This window comes from Microtus ochrogaster, chromosome 18 (genome assembly GCF_000317375.1).
Source record: "Microtus ochrogaster isolate Prairie Vole_2 chromosome 18, MicOch1.0, whole genome shotgun sequence".
NCBI lineage: Eukaryota > Metazoa > Chordata > Mammalia > Rodentia > Cricetidae > Microtus > Microtus ochrogaster.
The window spans coordinates 2,028,208-2,048,414 of NC_022020.1; the positions used below are offsets into that span (position 1 = coordinate 2,028,208).

At 39.3% G+C, this 20,207-nt stretch overlaps 1 protein-coding gene across 3 annotated transcripts in view; it reads right to left on the reverse strand.

Annotated features, from left to right (window-relative positions):
* The window catches only part of Kiaa1328 (KIAA1328 ortholog), a 197,675-nt gene that overhangs the window by 68,726 nt on the left and 108,742 nt on the right, over positions 1-20,207 (reverse strand). For 2 of the 3 annotated variants that reach the window (XM_013349344.2, XM_013349345.2), the window contains one exon: positions 19,380-19,487. The exons of the other annotated variant lie outside the window; for it this stretch is intronic. In XM_013349344.2, coding sequence (XP_013204798.1) covers positions 19,380-19,487 — 108 coding nt within the window. The remainder of the gene's footprint in view (positions 1-19,379; positions 19,488-20,207) is intronic. 3 annotated transcript variants of the gene reach the window in all.

Consider the following 20,207-nt stretch of genomic DNA (forward strand, 5'->3'; position numbering starts at 1 on the left):
GCCATGTTCAGAGAGTCCGGTTTTATCCCATGCTTTTTCAGTCACAGTCCAGCTGGCCTTGGTGAGCTCCCAATAGATCAATCCCACTGTCTCAGTGGGGGGCTCTTTTTTTGAAGGAACAAAGAAGAGGCGTAGATCTGGGGGAGAGAGGAGGTTAAGGGGGGGGAGGATCAAGAAGAGGGAAGGGGAATTATAGTCATGATGTAATGTATGAGAGAATATTGAAAGAAAAAAATGTCTGTAAAGCCAATGAACCATAATAATGATTGGCCTTGTTAAGACATTTCCAATGGTGTAATACTTGTATCTTTATTTTTGGGATAATAAATAGCTGTCTACTTGGATAGAAGGCCCAGTTCAATAGGGAGTATCGGATACTGCAAAACTAGCCAACTACCCATGGCTAGAAAGATAATAGAACCTAGAGGAAAAATTACTATTACCATTTTCCCAAACCAATATAATTTATAGCTGTATTCTAAATACACAGCCTTATACTTCTAGGTGATTGTAGTTCTCATCCCTTATCTTTTCACAACAGATGGAGATTATTATAGAGATCCACAAATGATCAAAATATGAAGAATAGAGACCATGGAATGCCCAGCCCCAACTAATATATTTACAATATTCACCCCTACACTAAGGCTCAAGGAAACTCATAAAAAAAGGCAGCAGAAAGATTGTAAGGGCCAGAGGAACATGATGCCTTCTGTTTGATAGCACCTTCTAGATAACACAGGGAAGCTGTACTGTAGCCATGAAATCTCAACAATACGCTTGTCTAAACAATTTCATAATGATGCACTAGTTGACAAGTCCATGTGGATGTGGGAAACTTCACAAGACTGAAGCCCCAAATGAAGAACTACAGGCAATCACTAACTGCTGTGTTTTCAGTTTTCTCCAGTGATGAGCTTCTTAACTGGCTGTCTAACCCAAGTGGTCAGCCCTAAACACATGTATATATGAGCAACACTAAATAGACTCAGTAGGCTGGAGCATGCTTGCTTGCTCTCTCCTCCCCCCCCCCCTCTCTCTCATAATTAAGTCACAAATTTGAGAGGAAGTTGGAGCACAGAGGAAAAGTTGGAGGGATAGAAATAATATATATCTATTACTCATGAATGAAATTCTAAAAATATATTTAAACAGAAATTAATTCAGCAAAAATGAAACATTATGTTTCCCCACTACACACTGACTTTCTAAGGCCAGAGGTCACAGCTTACTCTGAATTCTGAACCCTGCCTCCCAGATGGATGGACAGGAGAGGAATGCTGAGTATTTACTGGGCGAACAGATGTACTTCAGATGCCATGTGTGGGACTAGGATGACAGCACTTAGAGTCTGTTGTCATTCTTACATGACATGGCTACTCACAGCCATCCTGAAACTCATAATATACATTTTAAGCTGTCCAAGAATATACTTATGAACCTTCAAAAATCTTACACAAAGCTGGGCTGTCATGGGCACGCCTTTAATCCCAGCACTCAGGGAGGCAGAAGCAAGCAGGGGTCTTTGAGTTCGAGGCCAGCCTGATCTACAAAGAGAATTCCAGGACAGAGATACACAAAGAAACCTTGTCTCGAAAAACCAAAAGAAAAAGAATCTTACACAAGAAGAGAAGACACACTGACAGTGCACAAAACAACACCACCCTTACAGACTGACCGTGAATACAACACAAAATTCTAGAACCAAAGCAAACCCAATCTATAGTGCCAGAGGCTAGTAAATGTCAAGAAAGAAAGTCTTAATGGTATCAGGTGTGGGCTGTGACTGGCATCTCCTTGAAGAAGGCAAAGATATACTGGGTGAATTAACACAGCCGGTCTCACTGATGATCAAGGTGAGGACAAGCTTGTGTTTCTACTATCTCTAAAACAGCGAGTAGTTCCTAGGTGTGGCATGAGGATGTGAGACCACTATAAAAGTACTAAAGTGTCATTCTTCTTTTTTAATTTTATTCTCTCCCAAGTGTACCATGAAACTCTTCAAGGTACATGACCTGAGAGAACTATAAATTGAACACAGAAGCAGATAGAAAAAGTCAGACATTAGGGAAATTTGTAAAAAACAAATAGAAACCACAATTTTCATAGATATGTATCACTTATGTTAACTTAAAAATGATTATTTTGTTTTAATTTCTATTACAGACAATATTAATAGATATTATATCAAATAGTTATGAACTATTATCTTAATTTTCTATTGCTGTGTTAACACACTATAACCAAGGAAGCTCATAATTGTTTAATTTATGCTTACAAACACTATTCTTTTATTCTCGATTCAAAATTTTGTGAAAGCTTTGAAAGTAAGTAAAAAAAAGCTGAGGTAAGAGATTAGTCGAGACCAGGCATTTGAACAGACTGGGCAACATGGTAAGATATTTTTTCAACTTTTGCTGTTTAGTAGGTCTTATTCATAGAAGCATCACTGAATGAAGGTTGCGAATGTAACAGAAATCTGGTTACAAAAAAAATGTAGCATTTTAGAGGGATTCAAAGAAACATGTAAAAAGCCCCATAATTGGAACAGTCAGCTTCCAGCTACAAAGTCACGGTTACTTGCTATTTGTATGGGTTATGCACTGGCACTCATGATTCAGAGCCATTCAACAGTATGAAAAGCCCCAGATCTAAAAAAGGACACGGTGAAAGCTTTTAATTGCCCTAGTGTGAAGAACCTAAGGGAAACCAATCATGCTTTTAAAAAATGTTCATTAATGTAATTTTTTATTGATTCTTTGTGAATTTCACATCATGCACCCCAATTCCACTCATTTTCCAGTCCCTCTGTATTTGCCCTTCACTCTTGTATGGTCCGGTGCAAAGGGTAGATTCAAAGCCTCTGGCTTCTGATACACGACCAATACTGGACCCTCACGGAAGCACCTCTCTGATATCCTGCAGTTTCCCTGAGTCATGGAGATCCCTGTGGCTATGATTCTATAGAACCAGTTCCTTCACAGGCTCTAGCAGGTCATAGATGGGGTAGATGTTGGGGATTGCCCACTCAAAGCCCTGGATGTGTGTCTTGGTGGTGGCTGGGGTGTTCTAACTGGGTCTCAGGGACCAGCCCCCTTAGGTAAGAGGTAGAGCCAGCTCTCCCATGCCCATGGTGAAGGGTGGGGACAGTTTTCCCAAGTGTATAGGGGACTGGGGCTCTCTATTAGGGGCAGAGCCAGCTTTCCTATGCTGGAGTCATGTCTTCTACTGAGAAGCAGGGCCAGTTCAGCACAGCCCTCATACTTCAACACATGATTCACATGGGCCCCTGTGGAACACTGACAATAGACATGACACAGACCCCAGCTGCAGCAGGCCCATGGACCCAGACATGACCAGCAGCAGCAACTTGGGGTCAGATGTCACGATGGCCCCAGGTAGCAGCGCAGGCCTCTCAAATTAGCATGGGCTGGGCAGCAGCGTGGTCTCTGGACTTTAGCATGGCTCCAGATGGCAGACCCTTGGCGGTTGCATGGCCTTCAATAATAACAAGAGCCAAGGATCTTAACACAGTCCATAGCTGGAGTAGGGTGACAAACCTAAATATGGCTCCTGGCCACAGCTTGAGCCAGATGTCAACATGCTGGAGTCATGTTGACCCAAGAGTAGCAGCATGACCCTTGGGCACCAAGATGACCTTAGGTGTTAACCCAGACTCTGGGCATCTGTACTGCCTTGGGTGGTAACTAGAAGCATGTACACTGATACAGACCCTGCCTATGGTAGGGCCATGGACCCAGATAAGGTCCTTGACAGCAGTTCAGGCCCAGATGACATCATGGCCACAGGTGGCAACACAAGACCACTCAGATTGGCATGGCCCCAGCAGCTGGCATGTCCCTTGGACCCAAACATGGCTACAAGTAGTGGCCAAGAAGCTGTGCATCCTTGTGGCCTTTGGTGGCAACAGGTGGCCATGGACATCAATATAGGCTCTGGATGCAGTAGGACCACAGACCTAGACATGGTCTTCAGCAGCATTTTGTCAATCATACTTATTTAATGTTAGTAGTGACATGTAATTTAAACATAGTCATTAATATATTTTTATCACTTATTGTTTGTGATACTGGCTATATTGTACAGTTACCAAATGAACCACACTTTGAGACTTCTGGTATTTGAAATTGGGCTCTTGGATTGTGATCTTCCATAAAAAGCCTTCTGTGTGCATGCAGCAAGTGTGATTCATCAAAGTCCTCACTGTTAGGTATAATGCGTCATTGATTACTGCAGAGAAGTGAATAATAGGGGCAGAGCTGCTAAATACAGAGATACAAATAATCAGTCATGGGAACTATGACAGTGTATTTTGTGTACTCCTTCATTCATCAGAGATGTAAGTTCCTCTTACATTGTCCAAAGGTGCTGCAAATAAAATCTGAGGATCTTAGCCAGCTGGTGGTGGCGCATGCCTTTAATCCCAGTACTTGGGTGGCAGAGGTAGGTGGATCTCTGTGAGCTCGAGGCCAGCCTGGTCTACAGAGTGAGTTCCAGGACAGGCTTCAAAGCTACACAGAGAAACCCTGTCTCTAAAAACTCTAAGAACAAAACAAACAAACAAACAAGAAAACAAAACAAAACAGAGGATCTTAACTATGGCTCCTGAGGGTGGCTTCGCACATTTCCATCAGCCATATTTCCATGCTAGAAAGCATGTTAGAGTGACTTCAGAGCTACTTTAAATTTCCAATGAAATATGTTAAGGTTATTAGCTAAAAATACTGACCAAGAATTACAATGAAATGTTACTTGATGTCAGTCACATTACAGCAGGACACTTGTCACAATGATTCACACAAACACAACCAGTGTAGAGAGGACCCTGGCTAGTGCTTCCCTTATGAGACAGGATCAGAATCAGCCAGTTGATTGAGAGACAACTGTCTATATTCTGTCAATTATGTTTTAAATAAATGCTGATTGGCCAGTAGCCAGGCAGGAAGTATAGGCAGGACAACCAGACAGGAAGTAAAGGCAGGTCTAGGAGAACAGGAGAATTCTGGGAAGGACGAAGCCCATTCCTCCCCAGTCCTGTCCAGACACGGAAGAAGGAAGATGTGACCTACCCTGCTGAAAAAGGTACCGAGCCATGTGGCTAACATAGATAAGAATAATGGGTTAATATAACTTATAAGAGTTAATAAGAAGCCAGAGCTAATGGGCCAATAAGTTTATCATTAATACAGAACTCTGTGTGATTTCTTTGGGACCTAACGTTTGCGGGAATGGGGCGGGACACAGAAACCTCAGTCAACACAGGGTGCTATCTAAACACACATTTCTGGGCCTTGTCCCTCAACACTATGATTTAGTAGATGACTAAATGTCTTTGCAATCCCCTATAATTTGTTTTAAAACATAGATTTTACTTTTCATAGCTCATAATTAAAGGGATTAGATAACACAGACTAATTTGAAGATTTGATGTGATGACGAAACACTATTGAAATTATTCGGGTAACTCAAACACTAAACTCTAAAAATACATATTACTGTGAATCACTTAACAAAACCATAACTGGCTGTGATGAAGAAGGAGGCACGGAAAGGCAGGTGGATACATAGCCATCCTCAACCTTCCAAGCATTATCAAGATATCTATGAAAAATCTGCTTAATAATCTGTCATATTAGGGCATTCCAGGATGAAGTTTAAATGTATTATGAAAAGATACACATCTTTAGATATTATTAGAATTCTTGTTCAAATGCTTTTGTGAAATCAGCATCTTCTTCCTGCTATATTTTCTTTCAAGGTCAGAAAGCTTATAGAAATGAACTAAGATTCTGTTAATAACTCTAATAAGTAATTTTTAAAGTAAATAATATATGCATATGATTTAAATACTTTAATACTATGACACAGAGTAGAAACATATCAAATGATACATATAAAATCAAGATTGACTTGTAAAAAGAAATCAATACTTTCTCTAATTTATCTGCCTTTTTTATCTTTACACATTTCATTTTCTTAAAAAAGGAAGATCATTTCAACGATATTTTGAGAAGGACTTCCTATTCTATGTAGCCCAGGCCTTAAGCTCAGTCTTCCTACCTCAGTGCATGGGTTGTGGGGGAAATTTATTACCATGCCCTCCTAAGATTAAAGCTTTTACCTTAGAATAACTGTCAACATCTCATCATTTCCAAAGAAAATATAGGTAATTCCCATACCTCTTCAACCAGATTTCCCTAATGTAAACATCATATAAATCTACTGCACCAAGAAAGCAAACAATTAAGAAACCAGATTGGTACATAAATACTGACTATACTCTATAGACAGCTGGACTGCATCAGTCATTGCATGTCTTCCTTTGTGGTCATCTAGTAGATGCCATGTTTAGGTATTATATCTCTTTAGTTTCCTCTAGCCTGCTATAGATGCTCAACCTTCCTTCTTCATTCATGATTTATATGACCAGTTTGCAGATGTGCTCACCAGACAACTAATGCCTCTCAATTTGTATACTTCTCTTGTTTTCTCACAGTTAGTGTTCTGAGCATTAAAAAATAAATTGAGAAGCAGACATGGTAGTGCATGTCTATAACCCAGTACTTGGAGGCTGAGGCAAACGGATCCTAAGTTTAAGTCCAGCCTAAGAGGTTTAAGGCCACCCTAGACTACACATCAAGATCCTGACACAACACAAAGCCCAAACCAAGAATATAGATGTGAAGTTCTTCATCACGCTAAAGCAGTTACATGATACCAACATGACTGAATTGCTGGTGAGAATAAGCAGAGCTGTTTGATTAGGTTAGTGTCTGCAAGATTTCCTGCTTTTCACATATCTTTCTGCTGTGAGAGTTGTTAACTGCTGCCTATGTTCAAGAGGAGTGAAAATTCACTTTGCTTTCCCCTGGGAATAAGAACTTAAGGACCTAATTAAGAATTTCCAGTGAAAATACATACTTTCTCTTGTATTTATACATATTTTGAGTTTTAACTCGATGTCATACTAATAATTTTGCTCTTTAAGGTGATCAAACTTCCTTGCTCTCTGGTGTTACCTGTATCTTCATTTTATTTTGTCATCCTGAGCATTAACTTTATTGAAAAAATAGTGTTTTTTTATTAGAGATTTTAGGAACCAAGATTTAGATCCTAGAAAAATTTATTGCTACGGTATCACTGCTCCTAAGCAGCTTTTATAAATCTAGGCGCGCGCGCGCACACACACACACACACACACACACACACGCACACGCACACACACACGCGCGCGCACATGCATAGAGACTCACAGTTAAGTTTTGGTAAACAGCTACTGTGATACCATATACACATGCTATTGACTGAATTGTTTCCCCTTATATGTATAATCTCACCCCCAGTTCATACAAGGACACATCAAGAAAGTAAACGTGCATGCCAGTTAGAAAGTTCTATCTTCTAAACTTGAGAAAATAATATATAATATTTGTCAAGACTTCTAATTTGCTTTCCTCTTAGGACTGGAAGGGGTGGAGGGAGGGATGGAGGGAGTGGGGGGGAAGTGGGAGGAGGGGAGGAAGTGGGAATCTTGATTGGTATTATTTATAAAGTAATAAAAAATAAGAAAGAATTTTGAATAATACTAAAAACGTAACATGTTTTAAAGATGTTTTAGTTGCTTAAAGTGAGTTCAGGTCAGTACAATAGTCATCACAACCTAATGTTACATTATTATACACACCCCAAAGAAACATGACATCCATGTGCAGCCATTCCACATTTTCCTTTCCCAAGTGGATCATCACTGACTTACAACTTTTATCTATGCAGCTGATTCCTCAGGACATTTTGTTCAACAGTAACTATGCTTTAGGTGTGTGCATCCGCAACTTGCTCCTCTCGACTGCCAAGTATTCCATAGTAGAAAAGGACATTTTATTTACCATTTACTGGCCATACATCTGCAGTGCCTCCACCATTCAGTGACTATAAGAAAACGGAGCTATGAGCATGCACAAGAAGTTTCCTATGTGTATGTTATTTAGTGGGATAGATGGACAATTAAAGTATTCAATGATTAACTGATGATTATACAGCTATCAAAAAGGTACAGAAATTTTGAAAATTGTAATGTAGGACTAGGAAAAAGTACTGCAGAGAAAACAACCTTTAAAATAGCTCAAAACAATTTGAGAGATGAGAACAGGTCTCCAGAGCACTGCCTCCAGCATCTGGTAACCATCATTTTATTCATAAGTTCTACAAGATCAGCTTTTATGTCACACAGATGAATGGGGTCAACCAAGAAAACAGACAGACACCAAAGGAACAGAAGGCTGTACCCACAAATAGCTCCACACATCTACAGATAATTGATTTTTGACAAAAATAAAATAGCGTATTGGAGAAAAGACAATCTTATCAATAAATGGTTCTGGGCAAATGGCATCCCAATCACTTACAAGCTCAGTCCTGAATGGACTGAAACCTACATATAGGACTCACAACAGTGAAATGCTATAGAAACATAGCCCTTAGGACAATGCTCTGTGTACTATTTTTTTTGACACATTGTAAGAGTACATGAAATTAAAAAAAAAAAAGATAGCCAGGCGGTGGTGGCATACATCTTTAATCCCAGCATTTGGGAAGCAGAGGCAGATCTCTGTGAGTTAGAGGCCAGCCTGGTCTACAAGAGCTAGTTCCAGGAGAGGCTCCAAAGCTACAGAGAAACCCTGTCTCAAAAAACAAAGAAAAAAAGAGATACCTAAAACCTGTATAGCAAAGGAAACAAACACTAGGGTGAAGAGTGAAAAACTATATATCTGAAAAGTATTAATATAAAGAATTATAAAAAACTAAAAAAAATAACAGCAAAAAATCAAAAACACAAGTAGTCTGGTATTAAAAATGGGAATTAACCACGCAGACATTTTCAAAATATATTACAAATGGCCAATAGGTAGATGGCAACTAAAAAAAAATAAGGAAGGAAAAAAGAAGAGATAAAGAGAAAAGAAAGATAGGCAGGTGGGCTCAACGATCTCTGTCAACTTGTAACTTTTCCTTTAATCCCAGCACTCGGGAGGCAGAGGCAGGCGGATCTCTGTGAGTTCGAGACCAGCCTGGTCTACAAGAGCTAGTTCCAGGACAGGATCCAAAACCACAGAGAAACCCTGTCTCGAAAAACAAACAAACAAAAAAAAAACAAACAAAAAAAAACTTGTAACTTCTGACATAAACACCCCTCCCCCTTTGTCCTTAGGGTTCTCACATGTAGGTATTTCCTAAGGTCTCTCTCTCTCTCCTCTCTCTCTTTTTCTCTCTCTCCCGCCCCCCCCCCACCCTTTTTTCAGAGATAAACATCCATACTTTTAGGTCTAACGCTAACACACGATTTCCAATTGAAATCCCTAACTTTGGTGTTTTTGAAGATATTTTGATCCATTTCCTAGTCATCTATTGGAGAGCTTAGCCTGAGAATCCTCCCTGCTGAACAGTCCAACTTCGAAGGTTGGGAAAACCTCCTTGTCAGTGTTCGGGGACACGGAGATTAGGGGGCATCACAGCATCTCTAAAGCTGCAGCTAATTAGTAAATAGCAAACCCCAGCATCCGACTACACCAGTGATCTTCAAAGTCAAATCAGCCAGCTCTTCACAAATCTCTTTTTCTAATGTCTTTCCCTCCATATCACTCAGGTTCCAAACTTGGAACCTGACACTTAAAACCTCTTAAATCTAACCTAATCTACCATTTGACTCTTCAGTGGACTTTTCCCTTAACCTTCTAGTTGCAGTGAAACATTCCTGCCACTGTCTTCATACACAAGTGTCAACTTCTTACTTTCCCTAAGAGTCTCCCCACCTCCTTCCCATTGGCAGAAGAGGATGTCCCTACTTCTGGATTGTCAAATACTACCTTACCTTTCAGGACTCTGCTCAAATTGTATTTATAAATAGATACCTTTTATTTCCTATGCTTCTTAAAAACTTAGACATTTGCCTTCTCTTTTTTTTTTGAAAAAAAAAACCCATTTTATTACAAAACTTAATTACAACTAATAATTTAAAAAGTTCTTGTACTTTAAGAAACTATTTTATTAAAAATTTATTATGAAAATCCTACAAATAAATAAAACTATTATTCACATACCCAAAACAATGAGGCCCAGAGTCTGTACAACTCAATGCACTTACGTGCAGTAGGAACAGAAGCTGTGAAGCTTCACATTAAGTCCTACACTTTCAGCTCCGACTATATTTTATCTACCACCCCCACCCCCAATGACAGAAATAGATCTAGAGAAAACATTTAGCCTTTCTTGTCATTCGTGTCTGCACCACACTCAGTTCTTACTCTCCCTAGAACTCCTTAAGGTAATAACTCCCCTACACTTTTGGCACACTCAGCAAAACTGACGTCTATTTATTTAGCTGCTGGGGATCCAACCCAGAATCTCAGCACACTAGACAAATGGTCTACTGTTGAGCCACATTCCCAACCCCTACTTATTTTTAAAAGTAAGTATTTAATAAACGGTTTGGTTGAATAAATGGGTAAAAGTAATAAAGTGTGGTTAATAAAGTGTCTAGCATTATATGAAAGCACAAAAATGGTGAGAAGTTTAGAAGTCTGCTTAATTAGAAAAGTGGCTACTTTATAAAAGTCATCTTTGTTCAGTAAATAAACAAACATCTAAGGAATTAAATAATAAAAAGGGTCTGTAAATAGTCAAAGATTCTGGTGAATTCAGTCAGTTCCATCTTTCTGTGATAATTACTTTCCAAGGGCTTGGCTCAGCTATGCCCTATGATTTGATCATTTGTCATTAAGGCTTTGCATATTATTTATTTTCACTCTATAGCATTTATGCAGGAAGGCTGCAATGAAAGCTCCCTTGTCTGTGATTCTTCCCACAGATAATAGAAAATAAATTGCAATTAGATTTTGGTAATTGTATATAATTAACTCAAAATGAGCTGTTAATTATAAAAAAATATGTTTTTTAACTTTCTCATTATCTCATTTATTTTACTTCCAAATTCTTAATGCCTCACTTGAGTCAGTTTGATATTTTAAATACACAGAGTACTTTTAATACTCAGATAATTTAAATTTCCAAATAAACAAAATTTAGCTCATAATTAAATTTTATCTAGGGAGTTCTCCTATTAACATCAAAGAGCTTGTGAGGTAGAAAGAAGGTCATTCTTCTAATGGTTTGTGATTAGTCTTCTAAAACAGCAGGCATTCTAGCTCCAACAATGCAGGCTGCTCAAGGCAGTAGAGGACTCTTGACTGATCCACCTCTACCATTTCCGTTACCAACTGAGTCAGGGAGAATTACTGTCCTTTCCTTTTTAAATTTCATTTTATATTTAAAAAATTTAAGAGCTACTGGGTGAGAATTTTTGGCTTCCCAACAACTTTCACACTGTCAAAGCAATGACTAACGCTGCTGCTTCCATTTCTTAGATAACAATATTTCCAAAGTCCATGTTTTCATCATCATAGGCATACTAAAAAAGTTTTCTGGAAGCAGTGTATAATCTTATCATTCTCACAGTTTAAGGTTTAGAGCATACACAGCATAATGCCTGGAAACCTTGTTAAAGCAGGCCCATCTCTTCAGGGGAGCACCAATCTTCACAGCATTCTCTATACACACCTGACCACCAGCCAGGAAAGCTTTCTGAAATCCAAAACAGGAATCTGAACAGCTACAAACTTCCAGGAGCGAATCAGCATGGCTATGGTATCTATGGTATGACTGCAGTATCTGACGGAAACACTTTAAAAGACAAAGGTTTACTCTGCTCAGTCTCAGTTCAGTTCATGGATGCTGGAATGTGCACAGGAGCTCATTCACATCATAGCAGACGCTACAGGAAGCAGAGGGTGGGTATGTCTTTCAGAGAGGCCCTACTTCTGACATGTGGCCCCATTTCTAAAGCCTACTGAAATAGTGCTGGGAGAACCAGGGTTCAAAGCACAAGTCTCTGGGTGGGGGTTCATTTCAGATTCAAACTAACAATCTGTCAAGTATAATTTACCATAATAAATTACTCAAAGTATCTCGTAAAAATAACTTCTGGCCCACCAACTTTATTTTGGAGTAGTCTATCTTTTAAAAACACACCAGAATACTGAATTTGGAGACTGCTTTGGTAAGATGGCATTTTTACTATATTAATCCTACTGATCCATGAGAGATCTTTCCATCTTCTGATAGATTCCTCAATTTCTTTCTTCGATGTCTTAAAGTTTCACATCACTCAAGTCTCCCACTTGCTTAGTTAGAGCTAACCCAAAGATATTTTCTATATATTTGAGGTTATCATGAAAGGTGTTGTTTCCCTGATTCCTTTCTCGGTCTATTTGTCATTTGTATATAGGAAGGCTGTTGATTTTTGTGTGTTAATTTGTATACACCTACTTTGCTGAATGTGTTTATCAGATGTTGTAGTTTCCTGGTGGAATTTTAGGGTCATTTATGTATACTATTTTATCATCTGCAAATAAAAATATTTTAACTTCTTCCTTTCCTTTTTGTGTAACCAATATCTGGTTTGATTTAATGCCCACTCCATGAGAAGGATGATACCAGACACCGCTAGGGCAGTCAAGAGCCTGAGACTGAGAGGTTAGAGACTTGTGGGAAGTATAGATAGTACTGTTCTGTTAAAGCAATGTAGCAATCAAATGATTGCTAATGACACTCTGCTATACCCATAGATGTGTGTCTTGCTCAGCCATCATCAGAGAAACTTCCTCCTGCAGCAGATGGGAACAAATAGAGAGACCACAGACAGACAATTTGCAGTGAGTGAGACCTTGGACTACTCAACCCTGTAAGGGATATTTCCATCAACTCCCTCCCTTCAGGGCTCAGGGAACTCATGGAAGAGGAGGCAGAAAGAGTTAAAAAGTCAGAAGGAATGGACATCAAGGTATCGAGGCCTTCTAGACACAAGAGAGCTGGTGCATACATGAACTCACAGAGGGTCTGCACTGGACCAGGTCCCTAGAGCTGAAAGGAAATATGGACACTTTATCCATCCTTAACTCAGATGCTATCCCCAATTGATAGCCACTTGCATATGAAAAATTACTTTTCTCCAAGGGCGTATCACTGGGAAAATAAACCATTCTTAAGGGTAGGCCTATGCCCAACAGTAGATGATCAACACAAAAGCAGCTTTAAAGGTTCTTCGTCTCATTATATTATCTGAGGGTGTTTTTTCCTGTTTTGTTTTGTTTGTTTTTGCTTTCTACCTTACAGGTTCTTTTCTGGCTTCTTACGGCTTCCAGTTTGGGCTTTTATAGGATTTCTGAGTATGTAAATGCGTGTCTCTACATTTATATTTATTTCTTGTGCTTTTACTTTAGCTGCATTTCTTGTTGGTTGTTTTGTCATATTCTGATTTTTTAATTTATCTTTATTTTTTATTTACAAGAGACAGAAAAGGTATAGATCTAAATGGAAGGGGAGTGGGGAAGAAACTGGGATGAGTAGAGGTAGGGTAAATGATAATCAGAATATATTGTATGAAAACAAATCTATTTGTTTGAAAATTTATATGAAAAACAAATTACCTGGACACAAGAACATATGTTCCATCATGCTTACTTTATCATTGTGTGCAATACTAAAGAATATGGAATAACTTGAATACTTGGTGATAGAAACTTACTAGTTAAGCTACCTATATATACTATGGAATGTTATACACTTATAATAAATAATGAATTAGCATTTGTAGTAGTTTTCTATTTATTATTTAAGAATTTACCACAAATTAGTTGAATTAAATAAAATGAACTTTATAGTTTTGTGACCCAGAAGTCTGATGGGATCTCACTTGGATAGTCAGGTATCAATCAGCAGGCTGTTCCTTTGTTCACTGAAGGTGCTACTTCCTTGCTGGTTATCAGATATCTGTTCTTATTCTTTTACCTGAATTTCTTAGCCTGTGTTGGCCTTCCTCCATCTTGAAAGCCAGCAAAGGATGGTGGAGTCACTTTCATATTTATAATCTCCATTTTCCTTTTCCCCCCCATGTGTCTGGACCAGCACATAAAGATTTTCCACACTTAAGGGCTCCAGCATTTAGACTGGGCCCATTAAAAGAATCCAAAGTAACTGCCCTATGTCAGTGTTTAATCATACCTGCAAAGTCTCTTTGCCATGTGAAGCAACAGATTCAGGCATTCCAATGATCTTGAGCATGAACCTCTTTGGGGGAGAAGTATTTCTTTACGTTTGTTCATGTGTTTATTTAATTAGAAAGAGTGTGCGGGCCACAGTGAGTACACAGAAGCTCAAGAATTGGTGCTGTCCTTCCACCATGTAGATTCCCTGGGATAGAATTCAGTTAATCAATCTTGGTAGTGCACAGAGCAGTCTCACCAGCTCCCTATGGGGGAAGATTATTAGATTACTACAACTACCTATGTAAAAACTTGATAATCATTAAGTACTATGTGGAGTGGGAAGGCCGATGTGTTCAGATTAACCTGAAGTATACACACGTGCTGTGTCTATAAGCATAAAGAGAGGTTTAGGAACTTATATCAAGGTACCAAAAATTAATTGAGTCAACCAAAATAGGATAGGGAATGAGATACAGAACAAAAGAAGACGGATATTTTTTAGATATGCCTCATTTTATTTTTTACAAGTGACTATCTTATTATTTGTAAGATAAAAGGGTATTAATTTTTAAATTTTAATGAAGGTTAAACTATTTGAAGATTATGATTTGAATGTTTTCTAGATTATGAAATGAATGTATTATTAAAAACATACTGATTTATCAGATGTAGAAATTACATATTACACCTATACGATGAGATTATAGGTGTATTTAATTTTCTTGCTTTGACTTGCTAGCATTTTTAATGTTTTTATGTCATATGTAAGTAAAATATATATATATATGTACACACATATATAAAATAGTATTAATAGGAAAAATATTTTAAACTAAAAAGTAGCAAAAAGGCTGGCATGGTGGCTCACACCATTAACCTCATTACTTAGGAGGCGTAAGCAGGGGTACTTCTGTGTGTTCAGGTCAGCCACAGTCAGTGAGTTTTTCAGATCAGCCAAGTCTACACAGTGAGACCCTGTGCCTCCCTCCAAAAAAAAAAAATAATAATAACAAAATTTTTACATAGCAACTAAAAATGGTAATGCTCCCAAAAGAAAACTATCGGGGAATGAAAATTCTACAAAGAAGAAATACAAAGTGCTAACAGAAAGTTGCTAATTACATAGGATTCTGTTTATTAAATTTCCAAGTGTTGCTTAAATATTAAAATGAACATTAGAAAGCTAATTAACTCTATCGAAAACATAACTCTGTCCCTTTCTAAAGCTTCTTTGAACGAACAGTAAAAGAATGAGAAGGATAGAAGCCCATAAATCTGTAGAAATCTGACTCCCCAGAAACCAGCTGGCTGAAAGTGGCCTGAGCCTGAACGCCAAGCTGCCCTTGGCTCTCTGTCTCCATCTAGTGGTGGAGACAGGAGCTGTGCCTTCAGAAAGGTAGAAAAGTGACTGCTGGCTGGTGGGGGATGGTTCAGTGGGTAAAACGATTGCTGGGTTTGATCTATCTTTATCACCCATGTAAAAAGCAAAAAGCATAAACAAATAAAGAAGCAAGTAAGACAATACCCACATAGGTGTCAAACGCTTGTAATTCCAGCACTGGGGAAGCAAGGATAGGTGAGGCTCACTGACCACCCTATTTGTCAAGTTCCAGGCCAGAGAGATGCTGTCTCAAAAATCAAGGGAAATGGGAGATGGATCGGGAAGGCATTAGGGGGAGAAGTGGAGGATGAATATGATTAAAATGCATTGCATGACATTCTCAAAATGTTAATAAAAATATTATATTAACAAGGTAGATGACACCTGAGGAATGATAAGCCCAAGGTGGTCCTCTGGCCTTCGCATGGACTCCCACACATGAAAACAGCACATGTATACATAAGAATGACCCTAGACTTGGGAGTCTGAAGCACAGTTAGGGCTAGAAAGACAAATAGTTTAAAGGGCCTCTTCTTCCTTCACAGAGCATTGCCAGCTGGTATAATCCAGATCTTAAGTGTTCCGGGGGATTTTCTGGTTGCTGGCGGTACATTTAGATGAGCCATGAGCACAACACTGTGGACACACTCTTTTTCTTTTCTTCTTAAATTTATTTATTTATTAAACCCCCCATCTTTTCTCATTTTACATACCAATCATGTTTCCCACTCCCTCCACCTCCCCGCCCCATCCCATGCTCACTCAGAGTGGGTAACGCTGTTAGGAATATTTTTAATATTAGCTCCCTGACGACACAAAAATTCCCACTCAAGCCAAATCAAAACAAGCCAAATTAAGAAATATCCAGGTTTAATGGGAGATCTGCGCTTTCGGGTGACCCTGAGGGGAAACTGGGAAGCCACAGGAACGCCACCCCCAGGAGGAAGAAAGGGAGACCACGTGTTCTTCTTTTGGGGGATCACTTAAGTACCCTGGGGAGTGGTCCTGACCCCACTGGCCTGCTGGGATTTGAAGTCCAGAGCAGGCCTGGGGGCTGGGATAGAAGCAAGGGACTGGGACCTACGCTCCCAACCTAACAAAGGCTTCCCAGGGGGAGTCAAAAAGTCTAGCACTTTGCTTTGCGGCAGAACCAAGACTCTCCCCATTATATCTACGCTGAGCAAGGTATCCCTCCAAAGAGAATGGGTTCCAAAAAGCCAGTACAAGCAGTAAGGATAAATTTTGGTCTCATTGCCAGTGGCCCTACAGTCTGCAACTGTCATACAACTGGGGGACATACTCTTGAACAGGATAGGAATCCTGGCTCCTTTTCTCTGTTTCCTTGCTATCATGAGGTAAACAACGTTGTTCTTCCAAGTGTTCTCTACCATGATACTCTGCCTCACCACAGACTCAGAAACAATAGGCTAACTCATCACAGACTGAAATCTCTCAAATAAAAATGATCTTTTCATCTTTTGAGTTTTTTTTTAATGCATTTGTTATAGCAATGAAAACCTGACTAAGAGCAGCCTAGCTCATAAAATGGTCCCATCCAATTTTCCCAGCAAGTCATACAATTTATCCTTAGGAGAACTGACTACCTAAGAGAAAAAAGACTTATGGGCAGAAACAGTTAGAAGTCCTCATGGCTCTAGCCTAACCATAGGGAACCCAGGAGTTGACAAACTTTGCTGACACACACCAAAACTTTTCATAGTTCTTTACCTCTTTTGCTTAGAAATAGCAGTGGCTTACTAGACATCTGTGGACAAAACAAACTTGAACTTGTTAGAAAAAGAATAAAGTACCAGGAACAGAAGCAGCTTCAAAACCTACTACAAAACATCTCCAGAGTTATGAGAAATATGACACATATAGAACAAGAATGGGCGAATATTTTTTTTTTTTGTTTTTGTTTTTGTTTTTTCGAGACAGGGTTTCTCTGTGGCTTTGGAGCCTGTCCTGGAACTAGCTCTGTAGACCAGGCTGGTCTCGAACTCACAGTGATCCGCCTGTCTCTGCCTCCCGAGTGCTGGGATTAAAGGCGTGCGCCACCATCGCCCGGCTGGGCGAATATTTTTTAAAGACACATTTGAAGAACAGTGGTTCTTTGACATTAAAAATAACAGCAATAATAAAATTGAACAGAAACACTGAAAGATAAAATTCAGCAAGATTCTTATGGGCTGGAGGGAAAGATAAAGATGAATAGTAAAAATAGGAGAGGAGGAAAAAGAAGCAAGGAAAGATGCTCTAAGAAATTCATCTTCTGAATTTCAATTCAAGTTCCAGGAAGAGACCACACAAGAATAAACTCAATAGACTGCAAAAAGTACATTTCTTTGCACTGAAGCAAGTTTCCCAACTGTAGGAGCACACTGTTCACTTGGTACAAAAATAGGTGTTTAAAAGGCTAACTCATGTACAGTAGCACTAATGTTACAATAATTCACAGAAAGACAAGGTCAAGATACTTTTCATAGAGAATGAATAAAAGATCAGTATTCAAACTGCATCAATTTTAAAATGGCAGTAAATGTAGCACAGGTTAATACAGAAATATTGAGGCACACAGTAGCTACACAATAAATATTTGCTGACTAAACTAACACAGTTTTACACAGTATTAAATGATTTCAGAAAAGGGTCAGGAAATAAAATTCTGCATAAGCATAATCTTTATTACTCAATATAGAATACAATAATTAGGAATAAAATGGCTTAAAGATTGTTTCTGAGAAGTAGGATTGTGAATGAGTTTTATTCTTTTAAAACTTTAAAAAATTTCACAATGAGAATGTATTTATGCAGTTTTATGTGATCAAAAATAGTAATAAAAACCAAGCAAGTAGCTCACAAACATGACCTGTATGTCTCAGTAGAGGTAGGAGGATCAAAAGTTCAAGGCCAATCTTGGTCAGATAATGAGTTCAAGACCAGCCTGAGCCGGTTGAGACTGTGCCTCAAAAATACCATGATTATCAACTGTTAAAAAAAAAAAAGAAAATATCTTAATTAAGGGAGCCATTTTAGGGTTGGCAAGAACCTTGACTCTAGAGGGATTCCCAGGGGTCCTGAGAGATGTTCCCACTAGGTCCTTGGGCAGCTGAGGAGAGAGAGCCTGAAATGGCCCGATGCTATAGCCATACTTTTGAATATCTTGCATACCACCATAGAACCTTCATCTGGCGATGGATGGAGATAGAGACAGAGACCCACACTGGAGCAATGGACTGAGCTCCCAAGGTCCAAATGAGGAACAGAAGGAGGGAGAACATGAGCAAGGAAGTCAAGACCTTGAGGGGTGCACCCACCCACGGAGACAGTGGGGCTGATCTATTGAGAGCTCACCAAGGCCAGCTGGACTGGGACTGAAAAAGCATGGGATAAAACCGGACTCTTTGAACATGGCGGACAATGAGGGCTGATGAGAAGCCTAGGACAATGGCACTGAGTTTTGATCCTACTGCATGTACTGGCTTTGTGGGAGCCTAGCCTGTTTGGATACTCACTTTCCTAGACCTGGATGGAGGTGGGAGGACCTTGGACTGCCCACAGGGCAGGGAACCCTGACTGCACTTCAGACTGGAGAGGGAGGGGGAAGGGAGTGGGGCGTAGGGAGTTGGGGAAGGGGGAGGGAAAAGGGAGGTGGGGAGGAGGCGGAAATTTTTAATAAAAAAAAACAGCATACTTAAGGACTGAGGAGATGGCTCAGTGAATAAAAGTACTTGCTGAGTGTGAATGGAAAAAAAAAGAAAAGAAAAAGAAAACAAGTTAATGATCAAGATAAAAGTAAAAACAATTTTTGCATTATCAAACACATTCTAAATATGTATATCCTTAGTATTTTCAACATCCCCCACCCTCAGGTTTACCTTGGTCCAGAGTCACTACCATTCACATCGAGATCAAGTTCTTGGGGTTTAGTAAACTCTTTATCAGCAACCAGTTCTCGAGACTTAAATAGTGCTTGAGTCCTTAACCTGTAAAAATAAATTTAAGAATATCTAACCCCAAAGCACCCGACAGACTCAACACACACACACACACACACAAACACACACACACACACACACACACACACACACACGCCCTAAATACACATTAAGTAGGCCCATCAGTTTACAAGACTTAGATTTTCCATATAGAAGCATGTGGGAAGACTGAGCTGGTGAGAACATGATTTTAAAACTCAAGACTGTAAATGAGTGTTTTGCCCATTGTGTTAGTTACTTTGCTCTTAGTTACTTTTCCAGTCGCTGTGATAAAATGTTAGACCAAAAAAATCTAAGGGAGAAAAAGTTTATTTGGCTCCCAGTTTGATGATGTAGTCCATCACAATGGGGAGGACCTGAAAGGAAGAGGTTGAGGCAGCTGGTCACACTGCATTTGTGGTTAGGAGGCACAAGGAGATAAATGCTAGACTTCAGCTAGACTTCCCCTTTTCATGTAATCTAGGACCTGAGCTCAAACAACCATATACCCACAGTTAGAGTGAGGTCTTCCTACCTTAACCAACCTAACCAGGATAGGCCTTTACAGGCAAGCCTAGAGGCTTGTTTTATGTGATTCTCGATCCTGTCAACTTAACAATCTGCTGGGAGCCGATTTGAATAGCTGCCATTACAAGATGGCATTTGGCCCCAGCCTCGCTTAATAGATAACTCCATATTAGGGTTGCAGTTCTTCCACCGGAAAACAGG